Source organism: Eschrichtius robustus, chromosome 11 (assembly GCF_028021215.1).
Source record: "Eschrichtius robustus isolate mEscRob2 chromosome 11, mEscRob2.pri, whole genome shotgun sequence".
Lineage (NCBI taxonomy): Eukaryota > Metazoa > Chordata > Mammalia > Artiodactyla > Eschrichtiidae > Eschrichtius > Eschrichtius robustus.
In genome coordinates this window covers 23,274,649-23,292,126 of record NC_090834.1, presented here as the reverse complement: position 1 = coordinate 23,292,126, position 17,478 = coordinate 23,274,649, and the positions used below count along the sequence as shown (strand labels likewise).

At 44.1% G+C, this 17,478-nt stretch overlaps 1 protein-coding gene and 1 pseudogene across 2 annotated transcripts in view; both read right to left on the bottom strand.

Moving 5' to 3' along the window:
* DIXDC1 (DIX domain containing 1) overlaps positions 1-14,391 on the bottom strand; it is a 65,775-nt gene extending 51,384 nt beyond the window's left edge. Inside the window, exon 1 of one of the 2 annotated variants that reach the window (XM_068556781.1) lies at positions 13,947-14,391. In XM_068556781.1, the coding sequence (XP_068412882.1) occupies positions 13,947-14,006 (60 nt within the window). In that variant the 5' untranslated portion in view covers positions 14,007-14,391. The remainder of the gene's footprint in view (positions 1-13,946) is intronic. The other variant, XM_068556782.1, reaches the window with a different exon arrangement.
* LOC137772592 (NADH dehydrogenase [ubiquinone] 1 alpha subcomplex subunit 1 pseudogene) lies at positions 1,341-1,553 on the bottom strand (annotated as a pseudogene).
* Positions 14,392-17,478: the final 3,087 nt, after the last annotated feature.

Below are 17,478 nucleotides of genomic sequence, written 5' to 3'. Positions count from 1 at the left end.
GGATTTTGTATTCTATATCACTTGTATATTTGTTTATCCATGCACCAGTACCAAAATGTTTTATTTGTAGAGGCTTTATAGTATATTTTAATATGTGGTACAACTAGTCCCTCCCCCCTGAAATTTTTCTCTTTTTAATGTTTTCTTGCCTATTCTTGCAAATTTATTTCTCCATACGAACTTCCGTAAAGCCTGTCAGAATTTTTATTGGGATTATATTAAATTTATAAACTGACATAGGCAGAACTGTTACCTTTATGATGTTGAATCACCCTATTCAAGAATAGGGGGTGTCTTTCCATTTGTTCAACTGTGTCTTTCAGGAGTGTCTTAAAGTTTTCCTCTTGTTGGTTTTATACATTTCCTGTTAAGTTCATTTCTAAGTATTCAATTCTTCTTTATTGTGATTATAAATGTGGTTTTCTCTACCGTTACCTTCTGTAATTGGTTACTCTTTGTGTATGTGAAAGCTGTAGGTTAATTTTATACCCTGTTACCTTATCTTCTATTGTTTGAGTTTTATCAATAATTCTCAATGATTTCCAGGATTACTGTCACATCATCTACAAAAAGAAATAGTTTTACTTCTTTACTAAGCCTTGTGCCTTTAATCAATTTCTAAATACCCCTGGTACAATGTTGACCAGTAGTGGAGATAGTGGGCATCCTTCCCTGTTTTTGGGCTTAGAGAAAATACTTGTAGTGTTTCCCAATTTAGAAAGTGACTGGTTTTTAGGAATAAGGTATATATATATATATATATATATATATATATATATATATATTTTTTTTATCATGTTAAGAAAGAATCCATCAAGTATTCTTTTCTTTTTTTATTTCGACTTTTTTGGGGTTTTGTTTGTTTGTTTATTTATTTTTGGCTGCGTTGGGTCTTTGTTGCTGCACGTGGGCTTTCTCTAGTTGCTGCGAGCGGGGGCTCCTCTTCATTGTGGTGTGCAAGGTTCTCTTTGTGGTGCATGAGCTTCTAGCTTCTTGTTGCGGAGCACGGGCTCTAGGTGCATGGGCTTCAGTAGTTGTGGCATGTGGCCTCAGTAGTTGTGGCTCGCGGGCTCTAGGGCGCAGGCCCCGTAGTTGTGGCGCACAGGCTTAGTTGCTCCGTGGCACGTGGGATCTTCCCAGACCAGGGCTGGAACTCACGTCCCCTGCATTGGCAGGCGGATTCTTAATCACTGCGCCACCAGGGAAGTCCCTACTTTTTTGTTTTATTTTTATCACACACTATAAAATACAGTGTATGCTACACAATACACTGCATAACCTTCTAGCAGGGGTAGACGAGCATAACTGAGTTATTTTTCATCCATCAGGAAAATGCTTCCTTAATCAATGTTCTCCAAACCCTTTAACACATAGTAACGATTAACTCCAGAGATGCACCTATCTCTTTCCATCAAGTTCCACTGACACGAATAATGGGCAACCATTTTTTCCCTGCCCCTGTTAGTGAACCTGTGGATGCGCGCAGTGGCCTTTCGCAGGATGAACAAGCACATGGCCATGATGGCGATCCCAGAGTGAATCTCGAACCACATCTCGATGCCGTTACCAAGCAAGTCTTATTTTCTTGAGTGGTTTTATAAGGAACGGATGTTAAATTTTGATGAAAGTTTTGTCAGTATTTATGGAGATAATTCTATGATTATTTTTCCTGAGATCTAATATGGTATATGTGGATTTCCTAATAATGAACCTACCTTGCATTCCTGGAGTTAATCCTACCTGATCATAATAATTACATTTTTAGTGTGGTGTTGAATTTTGTTCGCTAATAAAATATTTACTAGTGCTATATTAGTACTATATTTGTTGTACTTTTTCATGGGTATTCACAAGTAACATTAGTCTGTAGTTTTCTTTTTTGCACTACCATGTAGATATATTCATAAAATGAAGCAGAAAGTTTCTCCTTATTTTCAATCCTCTGACATTATCTGTAGAGCACTGGGACTGTCTGACGAGTGGAGGTTTGGTAGAATTCCCCTGTGAAATAATCTCTGCCTGGTACTTTTTTTGAGGAATAGTTCCTTATTAAGGTTCTCTAATTCATCTACAGAAATTGGTCTGTTTAAACAATCCATTTCTATCAATTTTAGTAATCAGAATTTCCCTCAGAAATTATCAATTTCACCAAAGTTTTAAAATTTATTTGTACAGACCTGCAAAGACTGTTACCGTTTTTTTCTGTTTCAAGGATTACTTCTCCACTGTCATTTCTTATTTTGTATATTTGTGCTTTCTCCTTTTTTCTTCTTCATCATGTTTATTTTCTTCTCCATCATCTTGTCTGTTTTTACAAATGGTTTCAAGAATTACGGCTATTCTGGCCTAAATCCCTCTAAAACCATATATCTAGAACCAAGCACAATACTCTGGCTCTAAAATCAGACAAGATATTTCACATTCTTTTCTCCTTCTCTTCCCCTTCTTCCTCCTCCTCTTCTTCTCCTTTTTTTTTGTTACCACCTCTCATAGTTGACTCAGTGCTATCAACCAAACCCCTAAAAATTTTTAACACATTCTGCTGTGAAGCCAGTCTCTTCTATTTCCATTCTTGTATAACTGGTCTTCTTGATGCATATTTACCTTTAACAAATTTCAACTGGTTAGATCCCATCTCACAAGATCCTTCCAGACCCTGTCATTTCATGTATTCATTTATTCAAATCAACCAACACTGCCAGGCATTGTGCCAGGCCCACTGATTACAGGCATATAAATAACTCTAATACAAAATGATTACTGCAACAATGGAGAAGTGTTAAAAAACGCTATCTATGCACAGAAGGAGCAACAGGATGGAAGGATGAGGCTATCAGGGAAAGATCAAGAGGAAAGAAGACATCTGTCTGGTTTTTTAAGGATATTTGCCAATTGGAGAAGAGTAGAAGGGTATCCTAGTGAGTGGTAATAGAAAAAAAAAAAAGGAAAGAAAAGAAAAAGAAAGGAAGAGCCTGAAGGCATATGGTATCTTGGAGGAATAGCCAGTTAACAAATCAGTGTGTGGGCAGAGCTGTAAGTGGCAGGCAATGATGATGGAGAAATAGGTCAGCACAAGACCTACCAGAACTTAGACTTAAAGCCTAAAGAGCTTCAACAGGAAAGCATGGAGTTTGGGAACAGGAGAGTGAAACGGTGAGACGTGTTTTCTTAGAAAGGTCACTCTGGACACAGCAGAACATGGGACAGAAAGAGCAGCATCCAGGCAATAATTCAAGTGAGAGAAGATGAAGGCCTAAACTGAAGCAGTACAGTTAGAAAAGGACAAATTACAGAATTTAAGTCAGAGATGACTGACAGGAGGTAGGCAGTGACGAAAAGAGAGAGTCCAAAAAGTCACACCTGAATGGATGGTGATGCTTTAATCGAGACAGAGAATACATGAAGAGCAAGTATTGGGGAAAAGCAAACAGTTCAGTTTGAACAAGAGTCTGAGCCATTTGCAAAACATCAGGGTAGAGATGTTCCGCAGCCAGCTGGCAAAATACAGGTCTAGAGCACAAGAGATGGGTGTGGGGTGGGAGAGAGATGTGTGAGAGCATCTGTGTGTGGCAGGCATAGCCATAGGTGCAAATGGGATAATAACACCATCTACTGAGCACTTACTACATGCCAGGTACTGTGCTAGGCACTAAACCAACATCTTTTCATATAAATATATGTGTGTGTGTATATATGTGTGTGCATATATATTTATACAGTTGACTCTTGAACAACATGGGTTTGAACAGTGTGCATCCAATTATAAACAGACTTTTTTCTTTTTTTTAAAGCTTTTTATTTATTTTTTATTGCAGTATAATTGATTTACAATGTTTTTTTGTTTTTTGTTTTTTTTGGCTGTGCTGCGTGGCTTGTGGGATCCCAGTTCCCCAACCAGGGATCGAAGTTGGGTCCTTAGCAGCGAAAGCGCGGAGTCTCAACCACTGGACTGCCAGGGAATTCCCTACACAGATTTTTTTCAAGAGTAAATACGACAGTACTATAATGTCTGCGGTTAGTTAATGCAGATGTGGAGGGATTGTGGGCCTCCAAAGGGCTGACTATAAGTTATATGCAGTTTTCCCACTATGCGGAGGGTTGGCGCCCCTAAACCCCGTGCTGTTCAAGGGTCAAATATGTAAATATTTATTCCCTCCTTCACATTGATTAGAGATGTGGAACAACTATTACCATATTACAGATGTGGAAACCAAGGTTCAGAGCAACAAGCCCAGGGTCACAGGGCTGTTAAGTGGCAGAACAAGGATCTCAACCCAGTGCTGACTCTAAATCCTGGGATCTACAACACCCCCAAAAGTAAGGTGAACCATAAGAAGTTATTTGGCAGGAAAGGGAGTGGGGAGAGAGGGCACTCAGGGAAAGAGGAGAATGAAAATGCACTGAGTGCCCATCCCTGTCAGCCACTGAATGAAGCACTTTATATGCATTATCTCCTTTAATCATCACATCCAGTCATTAAAATCGATTTTATTAGCCCCATTTTTCATATGGGAAACCTTGCTCAAGATCATAGTGCTGATAAGTGGTGAAAATGGAATCTGAACCCACTCCATCTTACTCCAAAGAATGTATTATTTCTACTATAGCAAAGAAAGCATACAATGAGAGAAAAGGAAGGAATGCTCAGGTCAGAGGCTGGGGTATATCAACATCAAAGGGACAAGTGAAGTGAGCAGCAAAAAAAATTCTTTTGGGCTTCCCTGGTGGTGCAGTGGTTGAGAATCTGCCTGCTAATGCAGGGGGCACGGGTTCGAGCCCTGGTCTGGGAAGATCCCACATGCCACGGAGCAACTGGGCCCATGAGCCACAACTACTGAGCCTGCGCGTTTGGAGCCTGTGCTCCGCAATAAAAGAGGCCACGATAGTGAGAGGCCCGCGCACCGCGATGAAGAGTGGCCCCCACTCGCCACAGCTAGAGAAAGCCCTCGTACAGAAACGAAGACCCAACACAGCCAAAATAAATAAATAAATAAATAAATAATTCTTTTAGGGAGTCCCCTGGTGGCCTAGTGGTTACGATTCTGGGCTTTCACTGCAGGGGATTGGGTTCAATCCCTGGTTGAGGAACTGAGATCCTGCAAGCCACTCAGCGTGGCCAAAAAAAAAATTTATTTTAGAACATGCAATCAGAGGGACAGGCGAAGAATCAAGAGAAAGTGTTATGTGGGAATCCAGGACCAGAGAATGTTAAGAAGGGTGGTCAAGAAGGTCAAATGCTATAGAAAAGTCAGGCTGAGGACTGGAAAACCCATTTCATTTACATTTAAGAAGCTTTGGTGACCTTTTTGAGAACTGATAGCATGCACAGTGGGGTGAAAAGTCAGATGGCAGTGAACTGAGAAGACCTCAGTATGGAGGAAAACAGAAATGGTGAGAGGAGGAGAGAGGGTATTTGCTGGAGAGGAAGGTGGGAAGGAATGAGGGTTTTTTAGGATGAGAGGACATTTGCAGGCTGAGATGAGGGGTTAGTGAAGGAGAAACAGATACAAGGGGAGGAGCATGAATGAGGAGGGAAGAGGGCCGCTTCCTCTGATGATGAGAGGCAGGAGTAGGTACCTCTGTGGGGAGACGGGGAGGTGGGGACGACGGCAGCTGAAGGAGCTCAAATCCAACTGCCCCTCTATCCATTATAAAGTAGGCAGGTCTATCTGTTGAGAGTGAAAGGGACAGGGAGAGTGACAGAGGCTTCAGGAAAGGGACCCTGTGGGAAGCTGGAAAGAGCTAAAGATTTCCTGGGAGCACCAAGGACTCAGCTGGGGCTGGAAATCATAATTTTGGAATTGAATCAATCCGCAAGGTTCTGTGTTTCCTCTAGAAGTGCTCAGGAGGCCTGGGCCCTGAGTGGAGGAAACCAGAAATAGGCTAATGTAGGACCAGAAATGGTCAGAGGAGAGGCAGCGATCGCCAAGGCAAAGGGAGTGAGGATGGTGGTGAGAGTGTATTTGAAGGGAGTGATCGTGGAATCTGCACCTGGGAGAAGATACTAAAGGAAAGCTGATAAACTGAGAAGATGGAGAAGAGTAAGGAGAAGAGAACGTGACGCGACTGAAAATAAGTTTCATGGGAATGGAGGAGTGTGGAAATTGGGGCTTTGAGCACCGAGTGGAGTTTCAGAGTTCACGATTTCAGGGGTAGGGCAATTCTGTGGAATAAGATGCAGGATGTGGCCTCAGTATGTGGCCTTAGTGAGGTGGCACAGAGGGGGACAATCATTGCAGTGGGGACGGTCAAGGAATTGCAAGGCTGGACTGTCTTCATCATGGATCCTGAAGTCACTCCAGGAGAGTGGTAGATGGTTAAATCCTGAGGGTATTTACTACTCTGCCCAGAGTCATGTGATTTTAAAAACTGATAAGCATGTCTTCAGTGCAATCACTGATAAAAAATTTTAGTTGAAGAAAGGCCTTTGTCATGTCACTACTATGTCTGCATGTTGATCTGTTAAGTGGCATCTAACAATGAGATCAGAGATTCACCCCTGAGTGGGACTATTCTTGTCCACAGGTTAAGGGTCACATTGACTTCAGGTCTCGGCCTCTCGCTTTAAATCTAACTTGGGAGCCAACCGCTAAACCAAGCATCAGTTTGTCTCCTCTTTGACTTGAAGATTCCTGTACTTCTCACCCAGGGGGCAGGCAAGACCTAGTTCTTGCTATAAATGCCTGCTGCTGGCTCTGAAAAAAATTGATTTGAAGGACAAAGTAGACACTTATGAGGACCAACCACACCACCCACTTTCCTTCCCCCACAAAGATGTTTATCTTAAAAGAGGCCTGGGGTGCAAGCCCAGGCCCTGAGTAGCTCTGCTGTTAGGTTTTACAATTGACTACAGCTGCTCCTGCAGCAGATAAAATAACACGTGCTTTTTGTAAGAGGCTGTTACCCTCTGGGGTGTTGGACTAGTAGTTTTATTTTTATTTTCCTCCTCCTCCTTTTTGCTTCATAATCTTTTTTCAAATTATAACTTCTATGAAATCCAGACATGTAGAATAGGGAAAAGCAGAGCTTCTCTGTTAGGGCTGGGGTGGGAATCCACAGGTCAGTTCACTTACTTTCTTTTTCTCTACCTCCACCCACCCCCCACCCAGACCCCCAGACATCTGAAATAACTCCTTAGGGCTTCTTTCAGCAGCTGGGAAAAAAGCACTGCATTTTGTTTCCTTCTAGCACTGTCATTTTGTAAGTCTATTATTCAGTGAAGACAAGATGCAACAGGTTCCAAAATATGAAAGTATCTTGGTTATTAAGAAATATATCTTGAACATGCCCCTAGTTCTTGATCTGTTTCCAACAGCAGCTGGAGAAGCACAGTAGGACCACAATCAGGTTCAAATCAGGCCCCTGGGGGTGTTGTAGCTCACAGCTCTTGGGGTACCTGCCCAGCTCACAATAATTCCCTTCTCTAGAAACATGCCCCCTCTGCAAACACAGTGGTGAGCCCCAGGACCAGCTGGTATCATGTAACCCCATCTACTGGCCACAGGTGACTGGTCTAGCTGAGTTGATTGGTCAAATACAGCCAATCCCTGGAATTTTTTGATCTGGCATATAGGAATAGAATCAGTCTTCTCTGTCTCTGACAAAGTTGTAAGATATAAAAGTTGGATGCTGCCATAAGCCATGTTGCCCACCTGAGAGAAAAGTCATTTGTAGTGAGAAGGAACAGAGCTACCCACGGAAAGGACCAGAGATAAGAGACAGAGAGCAGAGGGAGAGATCCTGCCACTGTTTTGAGCTCTTGATTTTCATTGTTTCTGGCACACTGCCCAATCCTTGCCCTTTCCATGGTTTAGTTTTTCAGCCTTTCCTTGGATTCCATGAGTCAGTAAATTCCACTTTCTATCTCTGCCATTTCAAGATGGGTTCTTGGCACTTTACAACCAAACTAATAAAGGAAACAAGACAATCAAACAGACAATGTCAGTGGCAGCACAGAACTAATCTCAGTCCAGGATTAACATCTCTAATTTGTTCTGGGGAAGCTAGAAGGATGCCTGTGTAATCCAGAAGTCAAGAAAGACAGAGTTTTTATGACAATCTGAGTGAGGCCTCAGGGGGAGGAAAAGTAGACATAGCAATAGTCAGAACTGTGTGAGCAGGATTTGGGGTTGATGAGACCGGACCGCTAAAGTTGTGAGAGCAGTGGTAATACCAGGGAGCGGCTGGAGGTATCTCCATCGGCTTCCTCCGGGTCACTCCAAAACCCTACAAGCATACGAGATAAAACTCTTCCACAATAGACAATTCTGTCCACATTCTTCCTTTGTGCAAGAAAGCTTTCTTGTCACCAAATGTAACTTTCTTTCTGTTTTTCTTTGGGACCTGAACTTCCTTCCAAACAAGTCTGTAAACCCAGCCTCTGCTCTCTATCTACTCTAAGCCTCTAGGTCAAAGAGAATTCCTGCAGGGGACTTGTGCCGTTAGAGTTGCAAAAGCACTAACTGGGTGTCACCAGGGAAGTCCGTGATACCTAGTGTTCCCAGTGGAGAAGCATCCAAGGAGTTGGCTTTATGGCTCCCTGCTGGCAAGCAAGAAAGACAAACACGAAAAGCAGCGGGCTCTTGTGGTGCGCTGGAGAGAGAGTTCAGGAGGAGACCTGAATGGCTCAGGAAGGAAATCAGTTCTACAGTGAAACCAGATACCTGTTTAGAACTCTGAGACCCTCCAGCTGCAGAAGATGAGATGGGGGTTGGAGCCGTTGCTGAGAAACTGAGACGAAGGCAGGAGGTTTGGAAACCTTGAGTTATTACTGGCCTAAATTCTCCCAGTAAAAGAATGCAATATTGTATTTCTTTTCTATTAACTCTTTCAGGCCTTTACTGAACCAGGAAAAGCTATTCATTGAACCTGGTGGGTAATCACTTTAAAATAAAGTTAGTAAGTAAAAAATATCATTAAATGTCTTCTTCCCTGTATGGGCAGAGCTCTTTGTATTCCTGTTCAGCCCAGGGGTCAAAGAATAATGATATGATGATATCTGAAAAGATACCATCTCCTAACCTTATTTTAAAATTTCCATTAACTATGAGTTCAACAAACACTCTGTTCCTTCATGAGTACATGTTACAAGGTAAGTGCTCAGTAAATGCATGTGAATGAATGAATGAAGTATCACTGTATGGTCTACGAGTGTCCCTTATAGAAACAGAGCATGGAGCCCACCGTTAGGGCCTTTCGGATTGGTTCCCTACCCCCTTACCATACCTTACCACTGAAGGTTATGTCCATGACCACTCAAAGGGGGCCTGGTTTGGAGATAACAAATAAGGACATACACTCAGGAAAACGTTAGTTGGAATCTGTGGTTCGCACAGCCTAGACAACAAGGCCAGTCAAGGCGGCTGAAGCACCTCCAGTGCTCCCCAGCCTCTGTGAACTGCCTGGGGGAGTGGCACCTGGCAAACAGCACCCTATCACCGATCCACATGCCTGGCCAGGCCATCACTCACCACAGGGAACATAAAACTGCCTGACAGCTTGATGCCAGGGAGCATCTGTTGAGCTGGCATTGACTCCTGTGGGAACAAAGCCAAGGAGCCTGGGTGAGGAGAGCAGAAATCAGTCAGGATAGAAAAAAGAAGCCTAGGGGGTGTGGCGCTCTGCTACACCGAAGATTTAACAGGCCTTTAATTTCTATAGTAAATCACAGAGGAATTCATTGTGGAGATGACTGAGAGCCTCCGGTTGGCCCATGCTGCAAATCCTCCTCCATGGAAGGCATGGGGCGCCTAGAAGAGATGTGCCCTGCAGCTGCTCCAACTGCCAATCCCCTTCCTCACTCATTCTGTGTCCCCCTTACGAGCATGACACCACAAAAAGGCCCTTCCTGTATTTCTCAGGGCCTGCCAGGCAGATGACTCTCAATGTGGGATCTACATTTCTATTTTTCTAGTTGGAGGGAAAATTGTAGGGAAAGTCTTCCAAGGCATCTGTTTAAAGGGTTAAGGCTCAGAGAACTGATTTCCTGTCAACCAACATTTTAATAAATCATTCCCACAACTTCCATTACACTATAGCCAGTCACAAGCTGGCTCTGCCTGACAAGCAAGATTTCTGTATTGTCAGAATTTTCCCAAGTTTCCACTCTGAACATGTGCTCTATTTTCACTGGCCTGTGAGCGCCACTTGGGCACAGATTCTATGTTATTTGCCTTCTATTTCCAGAGCTTGGCACAGTGCCTGGTAAGCACAGTAATTCAGTGACTGTCTAGCGATTGAGTGTTTGCATGCATGTTTACCAAATGAGCAGGAAAAAAAGTCTGGCCTCAGTGATCAGGTAGGTTGGTAAATATTTGGTGCTTTTCATGATATCATTAACTGGAAGATATCTCTTTTTTTTTTTTTTTTTTTTAAATTTTATTTATTTATTTATTTATTTTTATTTTTGGCTGTGTTGGGTCTTCGTTTCTGTGCGAGGGCTTTCTCTAGTCGTGGCAAGCGGGGGCCACTCTTCATCGTGGTGCGCAGGCCTCTCACTATCGCGGCCTCTCCCGTTGCGGAGCACAGGCTCCAGACGCGCAGGCTCAGTAGTTGTGGCTCACGGGCCTAGTTGCTCCGCGGCATGTGGGATCTTCCCGGACCAGGGCTCGAACCCATGTGCCCTGCATTGGCAGGCAGATTCTCAACCACTGCGCCACCAGGTAAGCCCCAGGAAGATATCTCTTTGATCTCCCAAAAACACTACCTCTTTTATGACAGTACATTAAGCATCCTATATGTTTTTTTCAGTACAACTATAAACCTCTCTCCCTATAAATTCATTGGAAGCAGGGACCAGGTGTTTTTCAATTATTTTATCTATCCCCTCGCCCAATAATGAACTAAATAACTAAATGAATGAATGCTTACTGGCCAAACCATATTGTAGTCTCAGGTCTGTCAAAACCTTTCAACACAAGCACCAAAGTCTTTTTTAAAGGAAAGTTCAGCCCCCAGAAAAAACACTGGCACATGAATCAAAGACAACATTCATATAACAACATCAATACCAAGAGGCAGAGAAAACAAATACATAGCTTTGAGGCAGAGGCAGAATGGGGAAATTCTGACCGATAGAAAGCCTGGCCAGGCCCAGAACATAGGAGACAGGGGATGACAGCCAGGGTGAGCTACAGAATGAGGCAGTAGCCAAAACTTGTGGATAATCCACAATGCAGATTTGCCATGTCAATAAAAGCAATTGCACTGACAGCACTGACATGGATCAATCCTGTGAGTAATTTGTTAGGTGTGCGGAGGCCAGGAAGGTGGAAGAAGACAGGTGGCAGAAGAAAGAAAGGAAGGTGGTAGAAGAAAATTCTGATGTGCATAGTCATCCAGAGTGGCAACTGGACTGAGAACAGAGGCCAACAGTGGCTAGAGGGAAGCCTTGATTCAGAGGGCAGAGTTCCACTGCTGCAGGGTTCCCTTATAATTAACCAATTAGGGCCATAGCTTCATTTCCTGTGGCAGTTTTCTCTGCCATAGAGAATGAGGTCACAGCCCTAACCACATAGACCTATAAAGCATCTGGGTGATAAAGAACAGCTTCAGATATACTTGGCTCATTCCCAGGAGATGACTGGGTACATGTGTGGTATTCTTAGCCCCAGTAGGAAGAGTTTCTCAGAGAAATTGAAGTGTATTCTGACATTAGCTTTTAAGTCCCTCTTTACACCCCTATCAGATGGCTCTAACAAAAGAGACTGAACATTACTGGATCTATTAAGCAACCCTAGAGGCTGGAATAGGTCAAACAGGGCCCCACTGACTCTGAAATGACCAACTGTACCATTATTCAGTAGCACTATGTGTGATCCCATATGAGAAAAGCATTATTTAATATAATTTATTATGTATATGAAAGAATTATTTAAACTGTAAGGAATCATTGAGATTAAACATATTACTATTATTTAGATGATGTCAATTTCTCAGAGAAACCGAAAGTACCTATTGGCTATCAGAGTTCAAATCTACTAAGAGAAGGGAGTGGACTGTACATTAGCCTGTGGAGGGGGTGGAGGGAAGTTTACAAGATGGGTAGAAAAATCAAGTGTCAGAGAGGGAAGAGAGGCATTCCTGCATTATTCTAAAGATGAATTAATTATAAAGTTGTCTGTTGTTTTTATGAAGACTCTATTACCACCACAAAAAGAAAACCCTCCCACTCTCCTTTACCCTTATATTTTATAAGAATTGGGTGTCAGGAGACATTTATGGAAGCACCAAAGCGTGAAAAAGAAAAAGACAGTCTACCTCTTGGTTTACCTGGCTCTTCAGCTGAAAGGTTTGGAGGTGAAATGACCAAAAGGCAAAGACTAGGACTCACTCTGTGTGGGTGTCCTCTTCCTAATAAGACAGTGGAACCTGATCCCTGGGGACTGACTGACAAAAATGGGAGACCATAAGATGGCCTAAGGAGCGTCTATGAGGCTCAAGACCAGGGGAGGCCCAAAGGCAGAGAGTGAAAAAAGAATACTGGAAGCACTCAAAAAGGTGGCTTCCTGGCTCGTCTGTGTTTCAACTCTCAGACTGTAGCTCTTTGTTAACAATCCCCTTCCACGTGTTCAAAGGGGAATGATGCAAAGATGAGGACCCGCACAGTGCAGATGGGACGCAAGCTCCACCCTTCAGCGAAGGCTGTGACACCCCTCAGCCAAAGGAAAATTCTGTCTCAGTTGGTTAGGTTGGGACAGCCTTTGTGCAGTTTTCCTCTCTGTGTCAGGAAAAAGGCTGGGGCAAAGGGGCCAGGACTGGGGAAGGATCTGAGGCAGGTCAGGCTGCAGAGCTTCTTAATTAAAAACAGGAATTAAGGAAAGAGTCTGTAGTGCAGATGTAGAAAGTAAAGCTTATACACAAATTCATGAGAATGGTTACCTCCGGGGAAAAGGCCAGGATGGCAGGGGTGGCCAAGGCACTCGGTCTGGCCTGCAATGTTCATATTTAAGAAGGGAATGTATTCATATGTTAATTGCTTAACAAAAAACAGGCTTTAAAAAGCCTTAAACGTAAGAAAGATCGACATAAAGGGAAGAGAGGGAGAGGCAGAAAGAAAAGGAGGGAGAAAGGAAGAAAGACACAACTAACAGTCCAGCTCTCCTCGTAGGGGTCTCCCTGGATGCTGGGATAAGGCAACCCAAGGGGTGGGGTTCAGAAGCAATGGAAGACATATGGAGCAAATCGCAAGGGGCAAAGGTCCTAAAGCAGAATGTCCGGGGTCACAAGAGAAGAAAATGGAATAAATAACAAAATTCTGAGAGAAAACAGTGAAGAGAAAAGGACTCCCCGCCAGCCCTAGCCCATACTGCCTGTCAGATTGAGGCCCCAGTTTCCCACTCTCACACAGGAAGGAACAAACATCGCTCCCCTGAATTGGGCCCGGAAACCTCTCTCTCCTCCTAGGTCCTCTCTGCCAATCATACCCGTGGTTGTGGAGAAATGTACTACGCTAGATTTAGAAAGAGATGTGAACATGAAGAGGGCACTTCCTGTGGACCACCTACTCACCCTGCCCCCTCTCAAACTTTCTACCAATGCAATGCCACCCCACCCCTCCCTTGGCCCACCCACTTAGCTCCGGAAACAGAATGAGCACCTTTGCCATATAGTCACGGGCTTCCCTGGGGATTTCCTTAGGGCAAAGCCCAGGGAGGGAGGAGACCACTTCTTTGGGAAGGAGGTGACCTCTGAATTTGTGGTCCTGTCTTCTGGGCTCAGGCAAGCTACCAGGCAAGGTCATCGCCCAGCTCAGCTGCAGAAGGTCGGCCCTTTTGATTTCACCAGGCTCGTCTGTACTGTACCCACCACCTTAGCCTCCTTAGGGCTCTGTGGGGGGATTGTTCTGGGGTCCCGGTGAGGATGGGGGCAGAAGAGGACCCCTCCCAGAGGTTAGGCGGGAGGCGCTAGGGCAGGGGAGCTGGGGAGTGCCAGGAGCAGACAGTTACCTCATTGAAGCCCTCCTGCAGGACGTCCAGTAAGTTCCCCCGGGTTAGGCAGGCTAGCATTGTTCCTGCCGGGCCCCCGGGGCGGGGTCTCCGGGCCCGGCGGCCACCGCCTCCTTCTCCCTGTGCACACAAAGACTCTCGGCTCAGCTCATTGGGATGTCTCCGGAGTCCCGCATGCCACTTACTGGAAACCTAGACCCGGGCCAAACTAGCGGCTTCCACTGGGCATGCTCGCACCCGGGCTCCGCAGGAGGGGCCCGGGCGCTGTCGCGGTTCCTATAGAAACTGCTGGGCGCGCACCCAGCGGAGGGGCGCTGGCTGGGGGCCCCCTGCCCGGCGTGCGTCAAGGAGAGCCCCGCGGCGCGCACACACACGCACACTCTCACACACCGGGCCGGGGGGTGGGCGTGTGTGCGTACGCTGCACACACACACACACACACACCAGGCTGGCCTGCCGGCGTGTGCATGTGCATGTGCTGCGCGCGCGCACTCACACACATACAGACACACACAAGTTCCGATGACTTAAGGCCTCAAGTGCCCCACCACAAGGTGGGTAGGAAGGGGAGTGAATCATAGGATTTTTTTTTTCCCCCCAGACTAGCTGAAAACAGCAACCTTTTTCCACATGGGGCCTGGACAGTGAAGTTAGGCTAAAGAAGAGGAAACAGAAGGGAAAGGCACAAAAAGAGGATAGAGAGAGCTTTAGTTATTGATGGTATTAGGGTACATTTAATAAAATAGTGCTAAACCAATCACAGGATCACAACAGAAACATCAAGGGTGAACCAAGGATGAACAAGGTTTTACCAAAAAACCTGTCTTTCTTTTTCAAATGACTGCTAAAATGTAAAACCCATACTTTAAATGAGTTTTAAGTTAATTAAATGGGTTTTAATGAAAATGGGTTGAACTGCAAAATGTCCTGGTACTTTTGAAAGGGTTAGGTAAAAGCTTCCTCAAGTGACACAGAGAGCCATTCCCCTGTTTTTAGTTACTCCAGTCACATTTATTTTTAAAAATACTAATCATCTTTTCTCTCAGTGCACACTCTTGTCTCTATAGGAAAACTGGAAGCTGAAAGAACACCCATATTATGTTCCACCTCGTGATCCCAGATGGGCAGAAGGGTTTACACAGTGTTAAGGCGCGCAGAAGGTCAGGCCTCGCCCAAGGACACAGCTGGGCAGTGACAGAGGCTATTTGAGGAGCTAAGACTCTACACTGGTGATTTTGCAAAAGGCCCAGATTCCCTCCCCAAATCCCATTAGTACCTTAGCAAGAAAAGTCAGTCATGGCTCTTGTTCAACCTAATTGACCTCCTCCTCCTCAGGTCACTAGAAAAGAAGAAAATCCTTATCCGAAGCAGCTAGAGCTAGCCACATCTGCCTGAACGTCGAAAGCTGCTAAACACAAAGAGAAAAGACACACCTCCCTCTGACCACAGCAAAGAGGAAGCAGAAGTCAGCCGAGGTGTTAAGTGGCTGCTGCTGGTTGAATGCTGTGGGTTCTATTCTGGCTAAGGCTGGGGAAAAGCCATGACACCAACTCAGACTGAACCTGAACAGCCCACAAGTCAGAAGACCACTGTCCTTCATTCTCTAGATGGGGAATTTGGTTGCTGAGAACTCCCCTCGCGGTCACCACAGTTCATGGTGTAACACCCTCAGTTGAGTCACTAACCCATGTTAATGCAACAAGGCCCCTTTTAAAGAGAACTGTGAAACTTCCAAGAGTATAAAGTTGTATGCAACACATCTACATACTTAGTGATGCAAGTCCAGAACATCCAGTTGGTGGATCCCTGGATAGAGGATTCCGATTGCCTGACAGCCCATCATGCTTTGGATACAGCATAAAATATTGAGATATCAGAGGGAGGTCCTGCTGCCAGTTATCTATGCCAAGAGGTCACTGTTTCTCAAACAACAAGCTATTTATCAAAGTAGGACCTGTGAACTCAATATTCCTGGGAAAAGACATTAAATCACTGAATTTTAAAGCTCCAAAAAAAGATCTCATCTGGCCCAACTCTCTCATCTCACAGATGAAGGAACCAAGGCTAGCAGAGGTGCTCACAGCCACTTAGCAAGTCAGTACAGGAGCTAAGATCTGAACCAAAGGCCTCTGAGGCCCAGTACTATGCTGTTTGCCCTATGCAGGAGGAATTAGAGAGAATTGTGGTAAATAGATACAAGATCTATTATAGGGCATATGATCCAAGACTACTATTCCTTGGAAGTCTATAATAATACCAACCACATATTCTACAGCAAGAGTATCCAATGGAACTTTCTGTGATGGTGGAAATGTTCCATATCTGTGCTGTCCAATCCAGTGGCCACGAACCACATGTGGCTAATGAAAACTTGAAATGTGGCAAGTGCAAGGTTGGAACTAAAATTGACATGACATTTAATATTAATTCGTTTAAATTTAGGTAGTACAATTCCAAAATATTCTGTTCCATTGTCCCCACACAACTACTGGAATGTTCCAAAAATTATAATATGTTCACATAGAGTCTGCCTCTCAGACTTGGAAAAAGCAAAAAATTCTTGTTGGACCAGATAATCCCAAGTTTTTTTTTTCTCAAAACATATGTTCACCATACTTATCATGGTCTGACTTAGAAAGTGACCCAGGTAAAGAATCAAGCTTTAGCTCTAAGCAGCACTAACATTTACTATTCCTTCTATCCTCTCCATCTCACCCTATTGTGATATCAACACAAGAGCTGGGAGAATAAGTGGGTTAGCTAAATGACCTAGGAATAACTAGGACAATGATCCGCATCCTGTAGTGCCCGAGCAAGGGAAAACTGCAAGCCAGTCCCAGTAGCTGGAACCACTCCCACCGCTACAGGCCTGTTATTCACTCTGCCTGGAGGAGAGGCAAAGAGTCCAAGCAAGCTGCTTTCTGCATATCTCTGTCATGCTGCCTGGTTTCTGAAATTACACCAAGCTTCCTCAGTCCTGCATTACTTTAACAATAAAGGCAATGGATAAACAACAAGATCCTACTGTATGGCACAGGGAACTATATTCAATATCCTGTGATAAACCATAACGGAAAAGAATATGAAAAAGAACGTATATGTACGTATAACTGAATCACTGCTGTACAGAAGAAATTAGCACAACATTGTAAATCAACTATACTTCAATAAAATAAAATTTTAAAAAACCAATAAAGGCAGATACTTTCCTCACCAACTAAAAGCTACCCAAATATCTACCTACAAAAGTAATAATAGCAAAATTGAGCTCTTACTATGTGCCAAGCCCTGTACGCAGCATTTACATACATTAGCTCATGTGATGGTCACAGTTACCACAATCAGTAGGTTATTTTTATTGTCCCCACTTTACATATGCAGAAAGAGAGATCTGGAGGGTAATTTGCCCCAACCCCATAGCTACTAAGCGGTGAAGCCAAAGTCCAGGTTCTTAATCATTATGCAATATTTTTATATGATGTTACAGCATAGAAGGAACTCAGCATATGTTTTTAGTTGAATGAAAGAATGA